The 17,431-nt window shown below is 34.1% G+C and overlaps 1 protein-coding gene across 2 annotated transcripts; it reads left to right on the plus strand.

Moving 5' to 3' along the window:
- Nucleotides 1–544: 544 nt before the first annotated feature.
- LOC136412772 (band 4.1-like protein 4B) lies at nucleotides 545–17,079 on the plus strand. 2 transcript variants are annotated; one of them, XM_066395966.1, is made up of 16 exons: nucleotides 545–966; nucleotides 5,626–5,773; nucleotides 7,271–7,447; nucleotides 8,207–8,415; nucleotides 8,473–8,666; nucleotides 9,188–9,403; nucleotides 9,957–10,024; nucleotides 10,318–10,470; nucleotides 10,536–10,638; nucleotides 11,313–11,503; nucleotides 12,204–12,323; nucleotides 12,377–12,480; nucleotides 15,296–15,431; nucleotides 15,491–15,726; nucleotides 16,115–16,292; nucleotides 16,403–17,079. In XM_066395966.1, the coding sequence occupies exons 1-15, from the start codon at nucleotides 832–834 to the stop codon at nucleotides 16,283–16,285; spliced, it is 2,361 nt and encodes a 786-aa protein (XP_066252063.1). In that variant the 5' UTR covers nucleotides 545–831; the 3' UTR covers nucleotides 16,286–16,292; nucleotides 16,403–17,079. The 2 variants fall into 2 exon arrangements, with proteins under 2 accessions (XP_066252063.1, XP_066252062.1); XM_066395965.1 differs by having other exon boundaries at nucleotides 16,115–17,079.
- Nucleotides 17,080–17,431: the final 352 nt, after the last annotated feature.

Here is a 17,431-nt window from a genome sequence, read left to right on the forward strand (position 1 = left end):
ACAGGAGGTTCAGCCAATTCAAATTTTTTAAGTGTCTGACAGAGCCAAACAATGTCGTTCACATGTCAATTTATTTTATTACATTTGCGACATTTACAACGTGCCAGCGTAAAATGTAGATTTAATGTCGCGAATGTTACAATTGTAAAATACGTCGATTTAGGGGACGTTAGGTACTTCTTTACGTTTTTCTTTACATTTTCATCATGCTAAAATACATTCGAAAGTTTCAAAATAAAAGGAACAAATTCAAGAGAAAAGTTTTTTGGAAACAATTTATTCTTAATACATATAAAGTTAACGGAAAAAATATACCACAAATATAAACAAATGTAAGCTTTACATTGGCTCATCGCGCGGAAAAGCACTTGAGAAGGAAAATGCTCAGAGAATGCCTATTTTTGACTTATGATGTCTGATCAAAAAATATTATGAATTTAAATCACGTGATTTTTAAATTATACAAATGTAAAAAATCACTTGATTTTTGTGTCTTAATACGTTTTGAATAGAGTTGACAGAACGTTAGTTCAGGTTAGTGGTTGCCTGTGACGTGACACGTGACTGACGCCATAGTTCACCTTAGGAAAACATAAACAAAAAACGAACAAATTAACTGAACTGGCCGCTGGCGTCAATGGACACAACACTTTAAAAGTAAATAGAGTACACCCAGTGTTTTTTTAACTTTAGCTATCATATGATCATATTCATATTTTGTCAGGTGTTAGAAATTTCCACGCCACGAGTTCTTGCCCAACAAATTTTTAGTTTTAACTAACCTACAAAACGGGCGAGTGTAAACCATAATCAAATGACAGGGGCCCCAAGATGTTTCGATTTTTAAGTGGTAGGAAAGGTAGGAACACGCGAGTCGATAGAACAGATGGCAAAAGTAGCAATAAAAATCTAGTTCAGTGTAAAGTGATACTTCTGGATGGGACTGACTTGAGTGTGGAGCTCTCGGTAAGTACTTTGCTGAGATCATTTGAGCAGACAGAAGTTGATCTTGTGATCTTGGTTAATGATCTGTTGGAGATAGTGGTAATATGTATGGTGTGCCAAAAACAGAGACCAATCCACTAACCACAAATCCTTTGAACAGGAAGCAAATTGGATTCCTACTTTTCAAAACTTTAGAATATATGTGGCATTAAAATTCAATTTCAATTGCCACATTTATAGCAAACTTTTCAAAATGAATTTAAATGTAAAATTTGACAGATTTTACAAACTATGCAAGCTAAGTCATTAGATAGGCCTTGAAACATTCAGATAGGAATGTATCATCCTTTTTCTGTAACTTGAATCTTAAGGAACTTATGTATGTCCATTAAAATATTTCACATTGCAAAAGCCAATATTTTGGAAACCATTGATTTTTGGAATGTTACATTTTCTGAAATATTTCTAAAATTTTGAGGTGAATTCAAAAATTCAATAATAAATAGAGTATTCCATTTAATTAGTATATTATCCAACAAGTGACAGATATAGCATTTTCTGTAAAAACAGCCAGGACCGTACCAAATGAGGTAAAGTTCAGATTGGTAATATTCTTGAATTGCAAAAACTGATTATTGATGAGTAGTACTATACAATTCAGGTCCAGAGCCAGCATTTCAGATCCACCTGGGAGACCTCAGTAAACTAAATCCGTATATATGCATGAAAAGGCAGAGGGAATAAAGATGAAACATGTAAACATGTTTGGAAAAAACACTAAATGAAACTTAAAACCCAAATGACCAAATTTTAATTAAATTAAGAAATATCCAATTTGAAATAGAACAATGTGAAGCTTTTTAAATTCCAAAGAATGATTGTTTTGTATGTTTTACACACTAACATACTGATCAACTCCGGATATGTAATCTAACTTCGAAATTTCTTTGTGGAAGTACAATGAAAATCCTATGAACTTCATTCTTGTTTCCCCTTCTAGTTCCCTATCTAGGAATGCGTTTTTATTTAAAAGCCGACATTGAAATACTGTAATATGTTAATTATTAGGCTGTTTCACATGAAATGTCCGATTTTAAGTCTTAACTTTTCTTCCGCCTTTTTTTGCATCAAGACTTTTTTCTAGTTATGCGCCAAATATATCGTTTCAAACCTGAGAGTGTGCTGTTTCTTATCTGATATTTTTTGTGGGATTGTGTACAGTTCTGACACATTTTTGGACCGATCATGTCTAACATGTATCCAAGAGATTTTCGCGTCTTGTACTTGTATGAGTGGAAAAGTGGGCATAACGCCGTAGAAGCTGCCCGAAATATCAACTGTGCGTTTGGGGAGGGTTTTGCAAATGAACGCACTATTCGTCGCTGGTATGCCAAATTCGAATCTGGAGACGAGAGCCTGGAAATTGAAGACCGTGGTAAACCAAAGAGTGCCCTGAATGATGAAGTTTTGCAGGTGCTGGTTGGGGCAAATCCCCGCCAAACAGTCCGAGAACTTTCAGAAGAGCTAAACGTTAGCATCGCAACAATTTCTCGGCATCTAAAGCTGATTGGGAAAGTAAAGAAAATGGATAAGTGGGTCCCGCACGAGCTTAATGAACGGCAGAAAATTACGCGCCAGGAAATTTGCAATTCTCTGCTGATCCGAAACGACAGAGACCCGTTTTTGGATCGCATTGTAACGTGCGATGAAAAATAGATGATGTATGACAACAGACGACGCTCTGCACGATGGTTAGATGCCGATGAGAATCCAAAACACATGCCTAAACCGAGTTTGCACCCAAAAAAGACGATTACTGGTCTGGGTACGGATGGTTACTGGATACGGTGGTCAATGGGGGGCGTAATCCATTACAACTTCTTAAAACCGGATGAAACCATTACTGCAGAGAAATACTGTGCCGAACTTACCGAAATGCATCGAAAGTTGTCTGTTAAGCAACCGTCATTAGTCAATAGAAAGGGGCCAATCCTTCTTCATGACAACGCGCGACCACATGTTTCGCAAAGAACCGTGAAAAAGCTCAGAGAAATGGAGTACGAAACACTACCACATCCACCATATTCGCCGGACTTGTCACCGACGGATTATCACTTTTTTAAACACCTAGACAACTTCCTCGCCGGAAAACGGTACCTTGATCAAGCCACTATAGAAAGTGCCTTTAAGGAGTTTATTCAAAGTAGAAGCAATGATTTTTATGAAAATGCAATTGCAAAACTTGTCGCTAAATGGCAAAAGTGTGCAGATTGTAATGGTACATATTTCGATTAAATACATATAATAATTTTTGAAAAAGTTATAGTCTCTTAAAAGTCACGAGTAAAATCGGACATTTCATGTGAAACAACCTAATAATTATACAGCAAATTATTTGTACACATGCAGTGACAGCCAGTTACATTTTTTGTAAATGTAATTTTTTTTATGCGTCTGTGATTTTTCCTTCTCTTTTGCGCCTTTTTACTCTAATTTTACTGTAGGTGTTTATGATCACATGAGTAAAAGTACAATCTAAAAAAAACTATGCAAATCAAACGAATATTAGTACACAAATGATGTTGTTTACAAAATTTAATGCTCGTCCACGCTTGTAGAATATTATACCTTCCGCATTCTTTCACCTTACGGTCGGATTTTTAGCGAGTTTGCATCTTACTTCCTCTTTTACAACCCGTATGAATGTGGACAGTAGGCGTTATCTACCCTTAAGAAGATATACTATAGATAATACACGAAAAGACAAATATTTTGGTATGAGTAACTTTTTTCTTGGAAAAAATGGACTTTTATTGTTAATTCCTCCTGGCTTTTCATATACTTTTGAAGTATGAAAATTCTGCCATCATCTGTTGATCGACTCAAAAAAAAAGAACAATCCGGTAACCTAAATAGCTATAAGCATGTGCATGACATAAAATTTTGGCCAAAAAAATAAGTGTCATTTAAAAATTCTTTTGTATTAAGTAATAGCGTTTATTATATTTATTCATAAAATATAGAACTGCTATCAAAATGTTGTTATCATCTACTTTGTTGATTCCAATATCAGGCTATCATTAACTGTAAACAAATTTTAAAATTTACTAAATATTCAAGTGGTCAAAAAATAATAAACCAGCTACATAAAAAAAGATTAGATGACAAAATATTTAATATTTCGTCATTTAGTGGGGATGAAAGAAGTTCAGACTATTACAATGGTAATATTACAAAAAACAAATTCATTTTTAAGACACAACATAAATTCAAATTCTATTCATCTTTTTATTTAATTTTTTATAGATTTTTATAAATACGATACGAAAATGTAATTTAAATTTATATCATATAATCTAACATAAAATTGAACAGGACGTTCAAATAAACGCGATTTTTAAAGAACAGGGGCTTATAAGCAATGTTCCAATGTCTTTCTTGCTTACGTCTTACATCTTACCATTACGGACCTAGGAATCGGGCTTTAAGACGTTACAAATTAGAAAAAATACTTATTATATTTAGAACGTATTTATATTAAATCTCCTTGAAATCTCATGACCTCTTTCACAGAAGACAATCGACTCGGTAACCGAACATTTCAGAATAGAAAGTAATATTGGTGCTACCACGATATTTATCATTCTCAGAACTGGGTACTTATAGCAATTTTGTAATTGTTAGAGTCATTAGTGACCTTTACAATATTTAAGTGGGGATTCGTAAGCGTTAGTTGACGAGTTTTTATTTAAAATATTTACATTGTCCATTGAAGGAACCCCAATTTTAAGACAGTAAACGGATAAGAACATCAAGTCAACTGTTAAGATACATACATACATAATAAGGGTTGTAAGAAGCTTATCGAAGAAATGCTGTTACAACATGAATTTTGTAGTATTATTATCTTTGACCAACGCCTATGCCAAGACGTAGTTTACTTTTTCTTAACATTTTGAATTCATACACAGGGTGTTACCAAAGTTCAGGTAAAAAATACGGTAGTATATTTGATGGCAACAATTAAGTTGAGTGTGTTAAACACCTAGGTACATAAAAAAATTTAACTTTAAAACTTCGCCAAAATATAATCTTAAATAACTTATTTTTTATTCTTTTGCTAGTTTTAATTTTTTTAATTTCGTTATTTTGTTTTTTAAGGCATATTTTGCTGTTATTCTTTGCCTACTCCGTAACTTTTGTATGGTCATTTCAAACCAGGCGTTGTATTGACGTTGCCACGAAATAATTCGTAAATTTTTGAAATCACTCTGAAGGAATGTCAGCAGTCGAATTATTGCTCAATCGTTTTATCTCAACCATCCATTTGAAACTACGTAACCATGATCTAATCTAAACTTTAGGCTATTAACCAATTTTTAAATACTGAACATTACAACACTTTTGAAAAAAAACCTCACATTTTGCTAGTCTAATATTTGAGCTACCGTACGAGTTAATTAGTAAATATAGCTAATTATTTGCGTTGGAAATAAATTTTAGTGCTCTTGTGGGAGTCTTCTGCTCTGCTGAACCATATATAAAAATTACAATAAATACGCAGCAATTTTATGCTTAGTTACGTCGCACATTTTTTTTTTTTACATTTCGTCAGCGTGTTAAGTTTGATCGTTCTATTGATGCCCGTTTGGCATTAACATATCTCCTCTTATTTTACAGAAAAAAGCCAAAGCGAGAGATTTGTACGAACAAGTCTTTTATTCGTTAGATTTGATCGAAAAGGACTATTTCGGTTTGCAGTTTACGGATGCTAATCACGTTAAGCATTGGCTGGATCCCACCAAAACGATTAAAAAGCAGATTAAAAGTAAGTAATCTACTCTAATTGGTACACCTATTATTTTTACTGGTAATATCTAAAAGTTATACCGAATGTTTCTACAAAACAAAGGGGACCCCTTCCATTTTTGTAATTTTTTTAAAGTAAAAAATTTGAAGTTTAGATCATGGAATATGTTCACAATTTGCCATTTTTTTTGTCATATGTAACAGTTATTTCTGACATCGAATTTAATCGGAAGTACCCCCCACTTCACTATTTTAAGCGTGAGGTTACAGATATTTTTGCATATTCGAAAATGTAGTGTCCTTTGCAACGATTCTTGGCAAGTTGATATTTGGTGCCAAAATGGCAACAAGCGACGCTTTTTTGAACTTATCAAAATGGCGCCATATTTTCCTTTATTATTGTTTTTATTAATGTGCTACAAATAGCATCGCTTTTTTACATATTTTTGTGTGCATAACAAAGTGAATAGCACATTAATACAAATATCAACAACGAATACGTTAGTAACATTATAAAATGTTCAATATTGTGCATGTAGGGTTGTACTGATAAGGCAATAGATCCTTGATGGGTTGGCAAAATATTAAGTATTAATTCCACTCAATGTCCGAGTCCAGGGCCAAATGTTTTCCCCTTGAAATTAAATTCATTCCAAAATTTTTTCGATTTATTTCAAAAATTCCCTAAACCTAGAAGCGGTTCGTTAGTAACTGCAGTTCCGTACATTTTTTGAGGGCGACCATCTCGGAGCTAGTTGTAGCTACTCGCATTCTCGCCCCATTTAATTCTGAAGGTTAAAACATATTCGTTGGAGAATTCTTAAACGTGTCTTTTATGGTTTTAAACCAAATTTTTAAAATAACTCTAAAACAACATATGCAATAATCCTTGGTTAGAAGTAGTACAGAACGCGTTCCGCTAGATAGAGCTAGCTCTTATAGAATGGTTTAACTAAAACTCGATAGGTGGCTCTTTAATAAAAAATTCAGTTAGAAATTTTTGCATTCACCATTGTCAAGAAATTTATTAACCTTTAGCTCTATAAATAATCCTCACAGAGGTGTACCCAGACTAACCTGAACTAATCCAAATAAATTCAAGGGACCTGAACAGGAATTTTGAGGATTTTTAACAATCCTGAAGTGACCTAACAAATACGAAATTTTATATTAACTCAACGTGACGTGTCGTTACACGAAATTGATTTTTTGGGCTACTAAAAGTGTCTTAACTGTTAAGTTTTTGAATAAACCTTACAGATCATGTTTATGATTTTTGCTTAAAGGGATCGGTCAGTCTTGACACCTTATAGGTGATTGATGAATTCTTCAAAATTCTGGTGAAAATGGACAACGCTTAACTTGGGTTTGGTTTTCGTTGTTTATTGCCGTACATAATCAGACTTTATTTTTTCAATTTTTCCATTGTAGTTTCTCTAATGCACCCCATATACAATGTAACATCCCATACCTGCGAATTTTATTTACTTTTAACAATATTTTATAACTATTTCAGTTGGACCTCCTTATACTCTCAGATTGAAAGTCAAGTTCTATTCATCCGAACCCAACAATTTAAGGGAAGAGTTGACCAGGTATCAATTCTTTTTACAGCTCAAATTAGACCTCGTAGAAGGCAAACTAGAGTGTTCATATGAAACGGCTGTCAAGCTATCAGCATACGCCTTACAGTGTAAGTTGCTTGCATTTTAACGTGAAATTTAAATGAACTATTATTTCTAGCATTCACAGTAAAAATTACACATATTCTACATGACATAATGAAGACTTTTCTAGGTTTTGTTTATGATATACAGCAATATTTTACGCACTTGAAATATAATAGATATATCATGTAAATGGTATTAGATACTGAAAGGGTAAATGTTCTTAATAATATGAGAAAGCGCATTCATACGGTTCTAGAATTTCTTAGTTTCCCAGTTGTAGGGTATTTAATATTTTTCCTCTATATTTTCTACAGCTTTGAGGTAATCAGCATAAAATTTGATTCATTTTTATTGAAACTAACTCAGCCTTAACTTAATTAAATATCTGGAAAAATCTCGGAGTTAAGGAGAAAAATGTTTTAAAGTGTGAAATTTTAGCACCCTTTAACTCAAAAAACTAAGCACTGTGTCTAAGCAATAGTAATGATATGTTAAGTTTAGAATTTTTAACGTTTTCACAAAAGTAGATGCAATGAATATTAAGTAAGCAATAATATAACAAAATCGATATTTGCAAGCTTTGCGGTCGTTCCACTGGTTGCATTTAATTATTACAGGTTGATAGAGAATGAAATTGATAATAAATAGCTACAAAACAAAGCAGATAATTGATGAAACAATTTTTATTTGTTGTTTGTTTATTTTACTCAAAATGTAGAATACAATAAAATCTCTCATATATGCTTTTACACAAAACATAATTGTGTTCTAAAACGTTGTAGCCGAGCTCGGGGATTACGATGAATCACAGCACACTCCTGCCACTGTGTCCGAATTTCGATTCGTTCCCAACCAGACGGAAGAAATGGAAATAGATATAGTCGAAGAATTTAAAAAAACTAAAGGTTTATCACCCGCTTCCGCAGAACAAGCGTATTTGAATGAGGTCAAGTGGCTTGAGATGTATGGAGTTGACATGCATACAGTTTTGGTAGGATCGTTTTTGCTTATGCTATCATCATGATTGGGTAGTATGGCTGTTCTTCAGGGCAAAGATGGAATGGAATACAGGCTTGGTCTCACTCCTACTGGAATTCTAGTATTTGAAGAACCCGATATTAAAATTGGACTATTTTTCTGGCCTAAAATTAGTAAGCTGAATTTTAAGAAAAAGAAGCTAACGTTAGTGGTTGTTGAAGATGACGATGAAGGAAGGGAGCAAGAGCATACATTTGTTTTTAGGTTCGTAATGTTATTTCTTCATTTAAATTTTTTTATATTGTATTCATCAAGGCATAAGCAATACTTATACAGTGTGTACCATTCGCTACTAGGCTTGTCGTTGTTATCAAAAGTTCAAGGTTCGAAGAATCAGAAATTTACAGTTCTGATTGTTCAAAATTTAAAAAAATTCACAACTTTTATAGTAGTTAGGGAGGATATAGGCAGCTCGTCATGAACTGAAACATTCCTTAAGTTTTCTTGACCTGTTCCTTTGAATGTTTAGTGTTTATGAGCCTATCTGCAGATTCATTATTATACGATTTTGAACTGGATATCTCAAAAATTGAGGGAGAAAATATAAAATTTTAACATCCTGTATATTTCAACAAAAACGAAACTGATAATAGTTTGGCCTGGGATCCTGTGCCCACCGTAATGGGGAACGTTTCTCAGTAAGGCAGTGTAATCTCTTGTGATAAATATGTTGGGGTTAGAGGAATTTCTTTGATCTCATCACAACAGTATTGTTTTATTTGTAGATTACATAACGAGAAGGCGTGCAAACATTTATGGAAATGCGCAGTTGAGCATCATGGCTTCTTTAGATTGAGGGCACCGGTGAAAGGTCCGTCAGCTCGCCAAAATTTCTTCCGCATGGGATCACGATTCCGGTATTCTGGGAGAACAGAATATCAGAGCACTTATCAAAACAGAGCTCGAAGAACCGTACAACTAGAAAGAAAGCCCAGTCAGAGGTACGCATGACTTCTACGATAACTACTGGCAGCTTTATAAGTTCACATAAAACAAATCTGAAAGTTGATTGAAGAATCGGCCTATCAGCAAAGGTTGCTACTGAATTTAATCCAGGATGTCAAAGGCCTCTAGTCTAAGCTTGATCTATCAAATTGGCCAGTAGTAGGCTCATCATTCTAATATACATATGCTCGCCGGAAAAATATTGTTCTTAACACGTGCGACAGCATCTTTAGAGCATTCGATTCCTGATTGAACTCCGCTTTGCGCTGTTTGGGCAACTGCAATCAACATGTAATGATGTATCACTTTCCGCACTTGTTAGGCAAATAACCAATATCGCGATATTGCGCACCAATAATATCGTATTGGGAGATGGAGCAAAAAAAATCTCGAATTCTAAAATCATGAGGCTAAATCTCTCGGCCGTGTGTATTAATTCCACGCGATGCTTCTTTTTAAAAAATTGGAGAATATCTTAATGTATACTCTGCCCCAGTATTATTTTAATGGAAATGTACCTATGTATTTTCAAATTTTCTTCTGTTGTAGATATGGACGACGTCAAAGCCATGTTCTTAGGGAAAGACAAAAACAACACGGAACTCAGCACAGTGAAGGTATGTTTCTGACATAATTAATAAATACATATTTGGGCTCACATTTCTAGTTAAGTTGCCAGCAACATATAATAAACCTTTTGTTGGAGGATAAATGTTTCTCATCTGTATTGTCGCACTTATTTTAAGCGTTTGTTTTCAATTCTTTTCCCTTTTAACTGACTTCGTAACGCCGCTAGTTTCCGAAATCTCTTCACCAAATATAAAAAAAACTTACTCTGTATAAGGGTTTTTTATTTATTTTTTTTATTTTATTAATTTAAATTTTAATATTTTTTTGTTGAAATAAATAGGTGGAGAAACTTCATCTACGAAAACGTTCGAAACTGTCCAGCCAGCGTCTAGTAGATGTAGCCAGCGATCGAGCAAATCTATAGCTACCGATGAACCAATTTATGCTCAAGTCAAGGACGATTTAACCAAAAGTCTGACACCGACACCAACTAGTAAGAGCATCGCAGTTCCGGAAAATGGGTTGCTGTTTTTACAAGGTGTTTATTTTAAATTTTAGGGCCAAGTTCGTTGGGTTTATGTAGTCAGAACAGCTTTGGCAAGGGATCATTAGGGCGGAATTCCGTGGGGAAATCATCGATTGCTTGTGGTTCAGCTTACAGGTAAGAACTTATCATTCCATAAAAAGTTATTAAGTCATTTGAGTGCAAACGTCGTAAGTGTACTTTAACCATTAATATCAAGCGGGATTAAGGTTACCAAGATAGCAATAGTGGTACTATGTAAAAAGGAGACGATCTGTGCAGGGTGTGTAGAGTTTAATCGGGAAAATTTAATAGGCAACGTATAGTCGAACTACAAAAAATATTGGGGTGGGAAAAGGGGGCCTGACCCCAAAAAACGAACCACCGTATAGATTTTAACAATTTTTTAAATCTAATTGTTCAGATTTTGGGCACTAGTGTATGTACAAAATTTCAACTGAGTATCTCAAAAATGGAAGCAGTCCTAAAAAGAAATCTTAACACCTTATAAGAAAGCACATGAGATTGAGTAAAACAATTAAAGAATCTTGAAACGTAAGGCTGCGATTAAGCCATCTATTATTTTGAATAATAAGTCTGCAATTGACAATAGATAATAAATGAATTTATCTAAGATATGCCTCTGACATTTTAAGACCAACTTACTTTTTTTAAAATGATTCACTGTTACATAGGTGTACATAAATATATAATATAATACTTGATTATATAAGGAATATACATTTTAGACTATTAGGTATTATTAGGTATAATGTCCGATTGCTGATTATCATTTTCTATTTATATTTTAGCCCGGTATTATCAAACAATAGCAAGAACAGTACACTTAAACGCAATAAGTCAACGACACCGACAAGCAACGGTCCAGCTATAAGTCCTATATCTTCAAACGCAGACAGTCAACTCGATTTTCTATTGAAGAGCTTAGCGAAAGAATCGATGACCGGCGTAGCCAGAGATGAGTCCAGGAACAAACTTGAAGGTAAGTTATGCGTTAAGCTGCTCTAGATGTTCAGAAATAAGCTAGATAATTGATTAAACTTAAATGATTGGTGATTCGTCTTCATGTAATTTCTAAAGAATATTTTATCCTACTTACACTTCAACATAGAAGATATTCCATAATAATCTAGATTCTAAAAGAATCGAGAACTTTTACCTGAAAATATTATTGGGCCACTCTGTATGTCAACTTTTATTTCCACTAAAGCGATTTGAAGACTGACAAACTTCGTCTGTATCTCTGATAATGTGTGAAACTGCAATACAGAGAAAGAGGATAACTTTAAACATTATGGCATGAAAAAGGCATGATTTATGAAAATGTATCGAATAAACAAAGTTGGTGTTACGTCAAAACAGGACCTAACACGTGCTCCAATGAAAGCTACCAAGATATATTACAAGCCATGAAATAGCATGCCAAATGAAAACGTTTGATCCATTTGGCTACATTGAGAAGTGGACTGCACCAACTGTTTCAGGCACTTCTTTTATCGTATTTTCCAGAATATTAATTGTTGTGGAACAATTTTTGTCCTCCTCTCCATGCAGTCCACTCGTTTATCTGGACAAATGGGTCAAACTTAAGACCAAATCTGACATCTTCACACTTTATTAAATATGGTTTGACTCCACTACTACCAAGCTTGGCGATATAAAATTTCACGCTTTATTTCCAGAAACAGAAAGTACTACTGGATCGAAGTCCCTTCCTGCAGAGATCCCAAATAATATTACGAAAATCACGGGTAGTGCAAAGCCCTTGCAGCCAAGTCAAATAAAATGTAATATTTTAAAAGGTATCATTGTTGTTTTAGTTTTTGTTTACGATTGATCATCCTTTTTTCTTTAGCAAAAGTTGAGGAAGAACTACAGAATCCAAAACTGACCAACCAAATGTTTGTTCAGGCTCCGAAGGAAGACACTGCCCTTAACGCTGCAACATTTATCTCTGTTGTAAGTATTTATTGATGCATTATTTCCTGTTTTATATAGTATAGTAGAATTAGTAAACGTGGCTAGTAAGAGATCCTGACGTGTACAAGGTTTTCTCGTGTATTTTGAAACATCCCTATTGCCCACACTTAAAAAGGGTACAAGAATTATATTTTCAAAATAATAGTTTTCTGGCAATTGTCAATAGTTGTCATACTATAATATGCAATAGTATACATAGTATTTTCAACAACCTTAAACTCTGTACAGTCAGAAAATTTGGTACCGCTTTCGATTGAATTGCTCTGTTTAAGAGGAAAATGTATGCCCCTTTCCCCTTCCTACACATACGATTATCCACGCTCCTATAATAATAATTATGAATGAACTATTTAGAATACGTACAAGAAGCTTTAACGATATTAATTATTTAAATGAATCAACCTCTTAAATTTTTATATCGCAATAAAAATGCGAAAGCTAGGAAACGCAACATCGCTCTGCGAGTTGATTATGAAAAAATCTATAGAATCGTATTTTGACTAACTATTGACAAACATTAGATTTTTGGACAAAAATTGCTTTAAAGCCAAAACGGCTCATTTTCAACTAATATTTATATGCAAATATTTTCTACCACAATATACTCTATAACCTCCTCAAATTTGACACCACAGTTTTAAAACATCCTATGTAAGGTAACACCCTGTAAAATTCCATTTAAACTTACGCACTTGATTCCACGTTTCTTTAAAGTTGTGATATGCCCTTCTCTTAAGCAGAGCAATCATCCAATCAAAAAGGTATTTCATTTGATTAATGCTTTTATTACTTAGGCCCAGTTGTGCAATAAAATTTATTAAACACGAATTGGTCCCCATTTAAATTCATTATACAGCAATCGCAATCCAATCATTTTAAATGCAGGTGGATTTAAGATGTACAACCGGGCCTGATATGATTAATGTGTTTCATTTAAATTGAGTAACATGTACAGGGTGTCGTACTGGGAAGGCCATCGATCTAATGTGAAAAAACTGTTGATAAGGAAATTTTGAAAATTTGCAGTAATGCTCAAATACGAGTAGATAGGGCCGTTTCCTCTCAATTACTTTTAACATCAAAGCTCAATCCCGAAGCTGATGCCAACTTACTTATTTCACACAGATGACCCCCTTTTCTAATTTTCATCTGTTTTTGAGATATTGGAAGTTAAATTCTGACACTTTTAACTATAGTAAACCGTTTCACTCTGCTTTAAGCGCTATTTCAAGTGACAATTCTTCGAAATCTTCAAACAAGACAGATGCTATCACCATACTGAACAGCTGGAAGTGTCTTCATCTTGAAATTCTCCTTGGAAGTATGTGAAAAAATTGGCCCCATCAGCTTTAGTCTAACTACAAATTTTGCCTACCTGTGGACTTTGCATATTATGAGATCATACTGGTCGTAGACATTCCCAGTGAGACCCCTGTATAATACTTCAAAACAGAAATTTATATTTATCCTTCTTTTCAGTATAAACATTCAGTAAAATGTAAGTAATCTCTCGCTAAACAGGTTTGATTGTGTTTTCTGTCTGGCTTGCACAAAGCAGGGTGCTTTAAGTTATATTTTGATTTTTACGGGATAAAAGGTATGGAAGCGCTGTACCTCATTCTTAATGTTCAAATTAATTTTAACTGGTCGCGTTAAATGTTAAAGAAAAAGGTTGATTCTCTTAATGCATTTTTTGTCAATTTGTCGTAAATTATGTCTATTAAGTATATTGAATAATTACAGGAAATCTGGGGAACCATGGTTTTAATAACACGGAAGTTCTAGCTGTCGGCAATCCTCAATGTATGTGTTATTAGAAAATATTTGAATCTTTCGATTCCAGAATGCATAATCAGAGGCTAAAGAACGGCAACGTGGCTTTTTATACTTATTTAGCTCTTAAAGACACATTGATATTCAAAATTTGATAAAACAAAATCTGACAATGAGTCGTTAAAAATTTTACATATGTGAAATTTAACATTCCGATTTGCCCTGAAAAATTAAGATAAAAACTTAAAGGCAATTTGGCCATAATTCAAACCGTTTGGAAGTTACGACTGTCGACAGAGGAAAAAAGATCATATTTGGAAGATAGTTGAAATTCGGGAGAGGGGCTATATTACATAAAATGGATTATTAGGTTTTAAAGGCAAATCCGAAATGTGAAAATATACAAGAAAATATTCCACTTTTTTGAGCCTCCGCCTTTTACATGCTGCGACCCTCCGTCAGCTTTAACAATAAAAAAAAGGGGGGGTCCCAAACCAGTGTATGCTTTGGCGCTTTTTCTTTTGTTTCAAAACGCATGTAGAGTACATGATTAAGGTATGTATGTCGATTTACTTTGTGAACGCCCTGTAGATTTGTTACATTTCTACATTATAAAATAATCAAAATGTGTGCTTTTTAATGCGCAACATTTAATGGGTGAAATTCATAATTCGAAAAATTATTTGCCCACGTTTAGGAGAAATTTCATTGAGATGTAGTGCTTCTGTACCTGTATCATATTTCTCTAATTTTGTTGTTAAAACAAATCAATCGGCCTTTCAAAACGCATGCGCTGTCTGTGATTTGTTGTCTCTGACTGATAGTTATTTTTTGGTCAAGAACCTTCTTTTGTCATCCCAATGTTACTTAGTGTCGTAATCGATCGATTCGATCCTCAACGTGTCACTTGGTTTCAAGCGTTATATCATTTTTGCAATCGATCGATTCGATATTTTGTTATAAACAACCCCAGCGTGTCACTTTGTTTGAAATTATATTTATCATATTTTGGTTTTTTAAGGGGGGCGATAAACTAACGCTGACCGTTAGCGGTCCGCCCAGCATCGAGCCCATAAAAGAAAAAGAACCAGTGAAACGGTGCACAACTCCGATAACAGTTACGTTCTTCGGGCAAGCTATGAATGATGGAAAACTAGGCAAGTCCAGAAATCTTATTATCAATGTGATATTTTCATTTATCTTTCACTATGTTTAGAAATTTGTCAAGTGGCAAATAACACGTCAGTTAAACCGGAAAACGAGGAGCAAAACAACAATCCGTTCGCAGACTGTATGCAGGATGAAAATGTCAACCCATTTAGTGGGGCTAACAGCATTGTTTACGGGAAGAACAACCCCTTTGTCGATGTTGTAGGCAGTGGAGAGGAAACGGAAACCAAAAGCGACAAAGAAAGCGATAAGAGCGACGGAAATGGAAACAACAGTTTAGAGGTAAGGTTGCATTTTATTTTTACATGCTGTCAGTTACTTAACTTGGTACTTAAATGGATTTCGCAACAGTTGGTGCTAAGAACTCATTACTGAACAAGAGTAAGGGGTTTTTAAAGCCCACGAGAACTCTAACATTGTTTTTATATGAAAATTATAAAGAAACAAGATGAAGAAATCAATTGCAAGAAATGTTAGAAGAGATATTATATTATCTAGCATTTTGCACCAAGCTGTAATCCAGCAATTTAGATTCTCTCCTATCTATGAGATAAATTCTATTTAAAACCTCCATGTTTCGATTTCCCCATGTATCGCATCTTTAACTATGGATTATTTTTATTGACTAAAAATTAAACTAAAATTTACTTTTTTCTTTTTTGAATTTCAGTCCACAGAACATACAGATTCTCTAGAAAAATTGCCAACGCCGTTGAGCCCCAACTTAAATAAAGTATCACCATGGCTGGTCTCCCATGAAGTTGTTTCTTCACCTGTGGCAAAAGTTGATACAACTGAAACTACCATTATACGGAAGTCCGTTATCACGACTCAGCTTTAGTTTTAACGTGGATAAGTATCATAAGGCCTCTCACATATTTAAATGGTCGCGCGATACTCCACTGCAATATGAACGAACATCTTAATTTAAAATGTATTGCTGAATTCTTCTTTTCAGGCGGTAAACCATCGCTCGTGGGGTGCCAATATGTTTTGAGGCAAAGGGTAATAATAATAAGTGGATCTTAAGTTGAAAAATTTATTTAAATGTTTTACAGGAAAAGTTTAAGGACAAGTAATTAATAATATTGTGATACACATATTTTGAGGGTTTGCTGTACTTAATCGTAATTATTCTAATTTTTTAGATAACGTGGCCCTTGACCGTTTCATTTTATGGGTAATTTTTAATAGAGGTACAAATTCAGTTAAATCGTAATAGCATAGGATCGATAAGAACGAAAATATCCATTGGAATTAGTTATTGTAGATTTTTCCCCTTCGAAACATTCGTAGATGAATCATTCTAAATAGATCCTCGATTTCTTCTATCCCTGCACGAACCATTTAAAATAGATCTCGATTTCCGTCTCCAAAATAGCAATATCAGTGCTATCTTGAGGTCAAAATGTAATTGCTAATTTAACTGACCCTGGGTCTCAAGGACGCAAGTAATACGTTTATTTACAAACCGAACCTTTTAATAATTATTTCCAATAGTATTAAGTGCCATTAAATATCTACGGTTTCGCTGCTTTTATTATTATAGTATAGATTTAGGCAATTACGTCCGTCCTATAATGACAACACATACTCAATATTTCTTTTTAATAAAATATTTAATGTACGTTTTAAGTAACGATGTTTCATATAGAAGGAACAGACTAATCGTAAGTGTGCCGTCACTTCGTTTTAACCTAACAGATGGCGCCACCTAAACATCCTGCATAGCACTTGTTTCAATATGGGGATAGATTCCTTCTATCACACAATACTGTTTTTGTATGCATTTTTAGATGGCGCTACAGGAAACTACAAAGAAATATTTGGCATGACATGCAGATAGCACCGTGTCAAGTTTTAGACAAACCACAATATAAACCAGTGTTCCTCACGTGACCACTCATAGATGGTTACTTTTTTCTTTTGTACGCCACTGAATTTTCAAAGGCCTGTTCAAGGCAAAATTTTACTAACAAATTTAACA

This window comes from Euwallacea similis, chromosome 12 (assembly GCF_039881205.1).
Source record: "Euwallacea similis isolate ESF13 chromosome 12, ESF131.1, whole genome shotgun sequence".
NCBI classification, from domain to species: Eukaryota; Metazoa; Arthropoda; class Insecta; order Coleoptera; family Curculionidae; genus Euwallacea; species Euwallacea similis.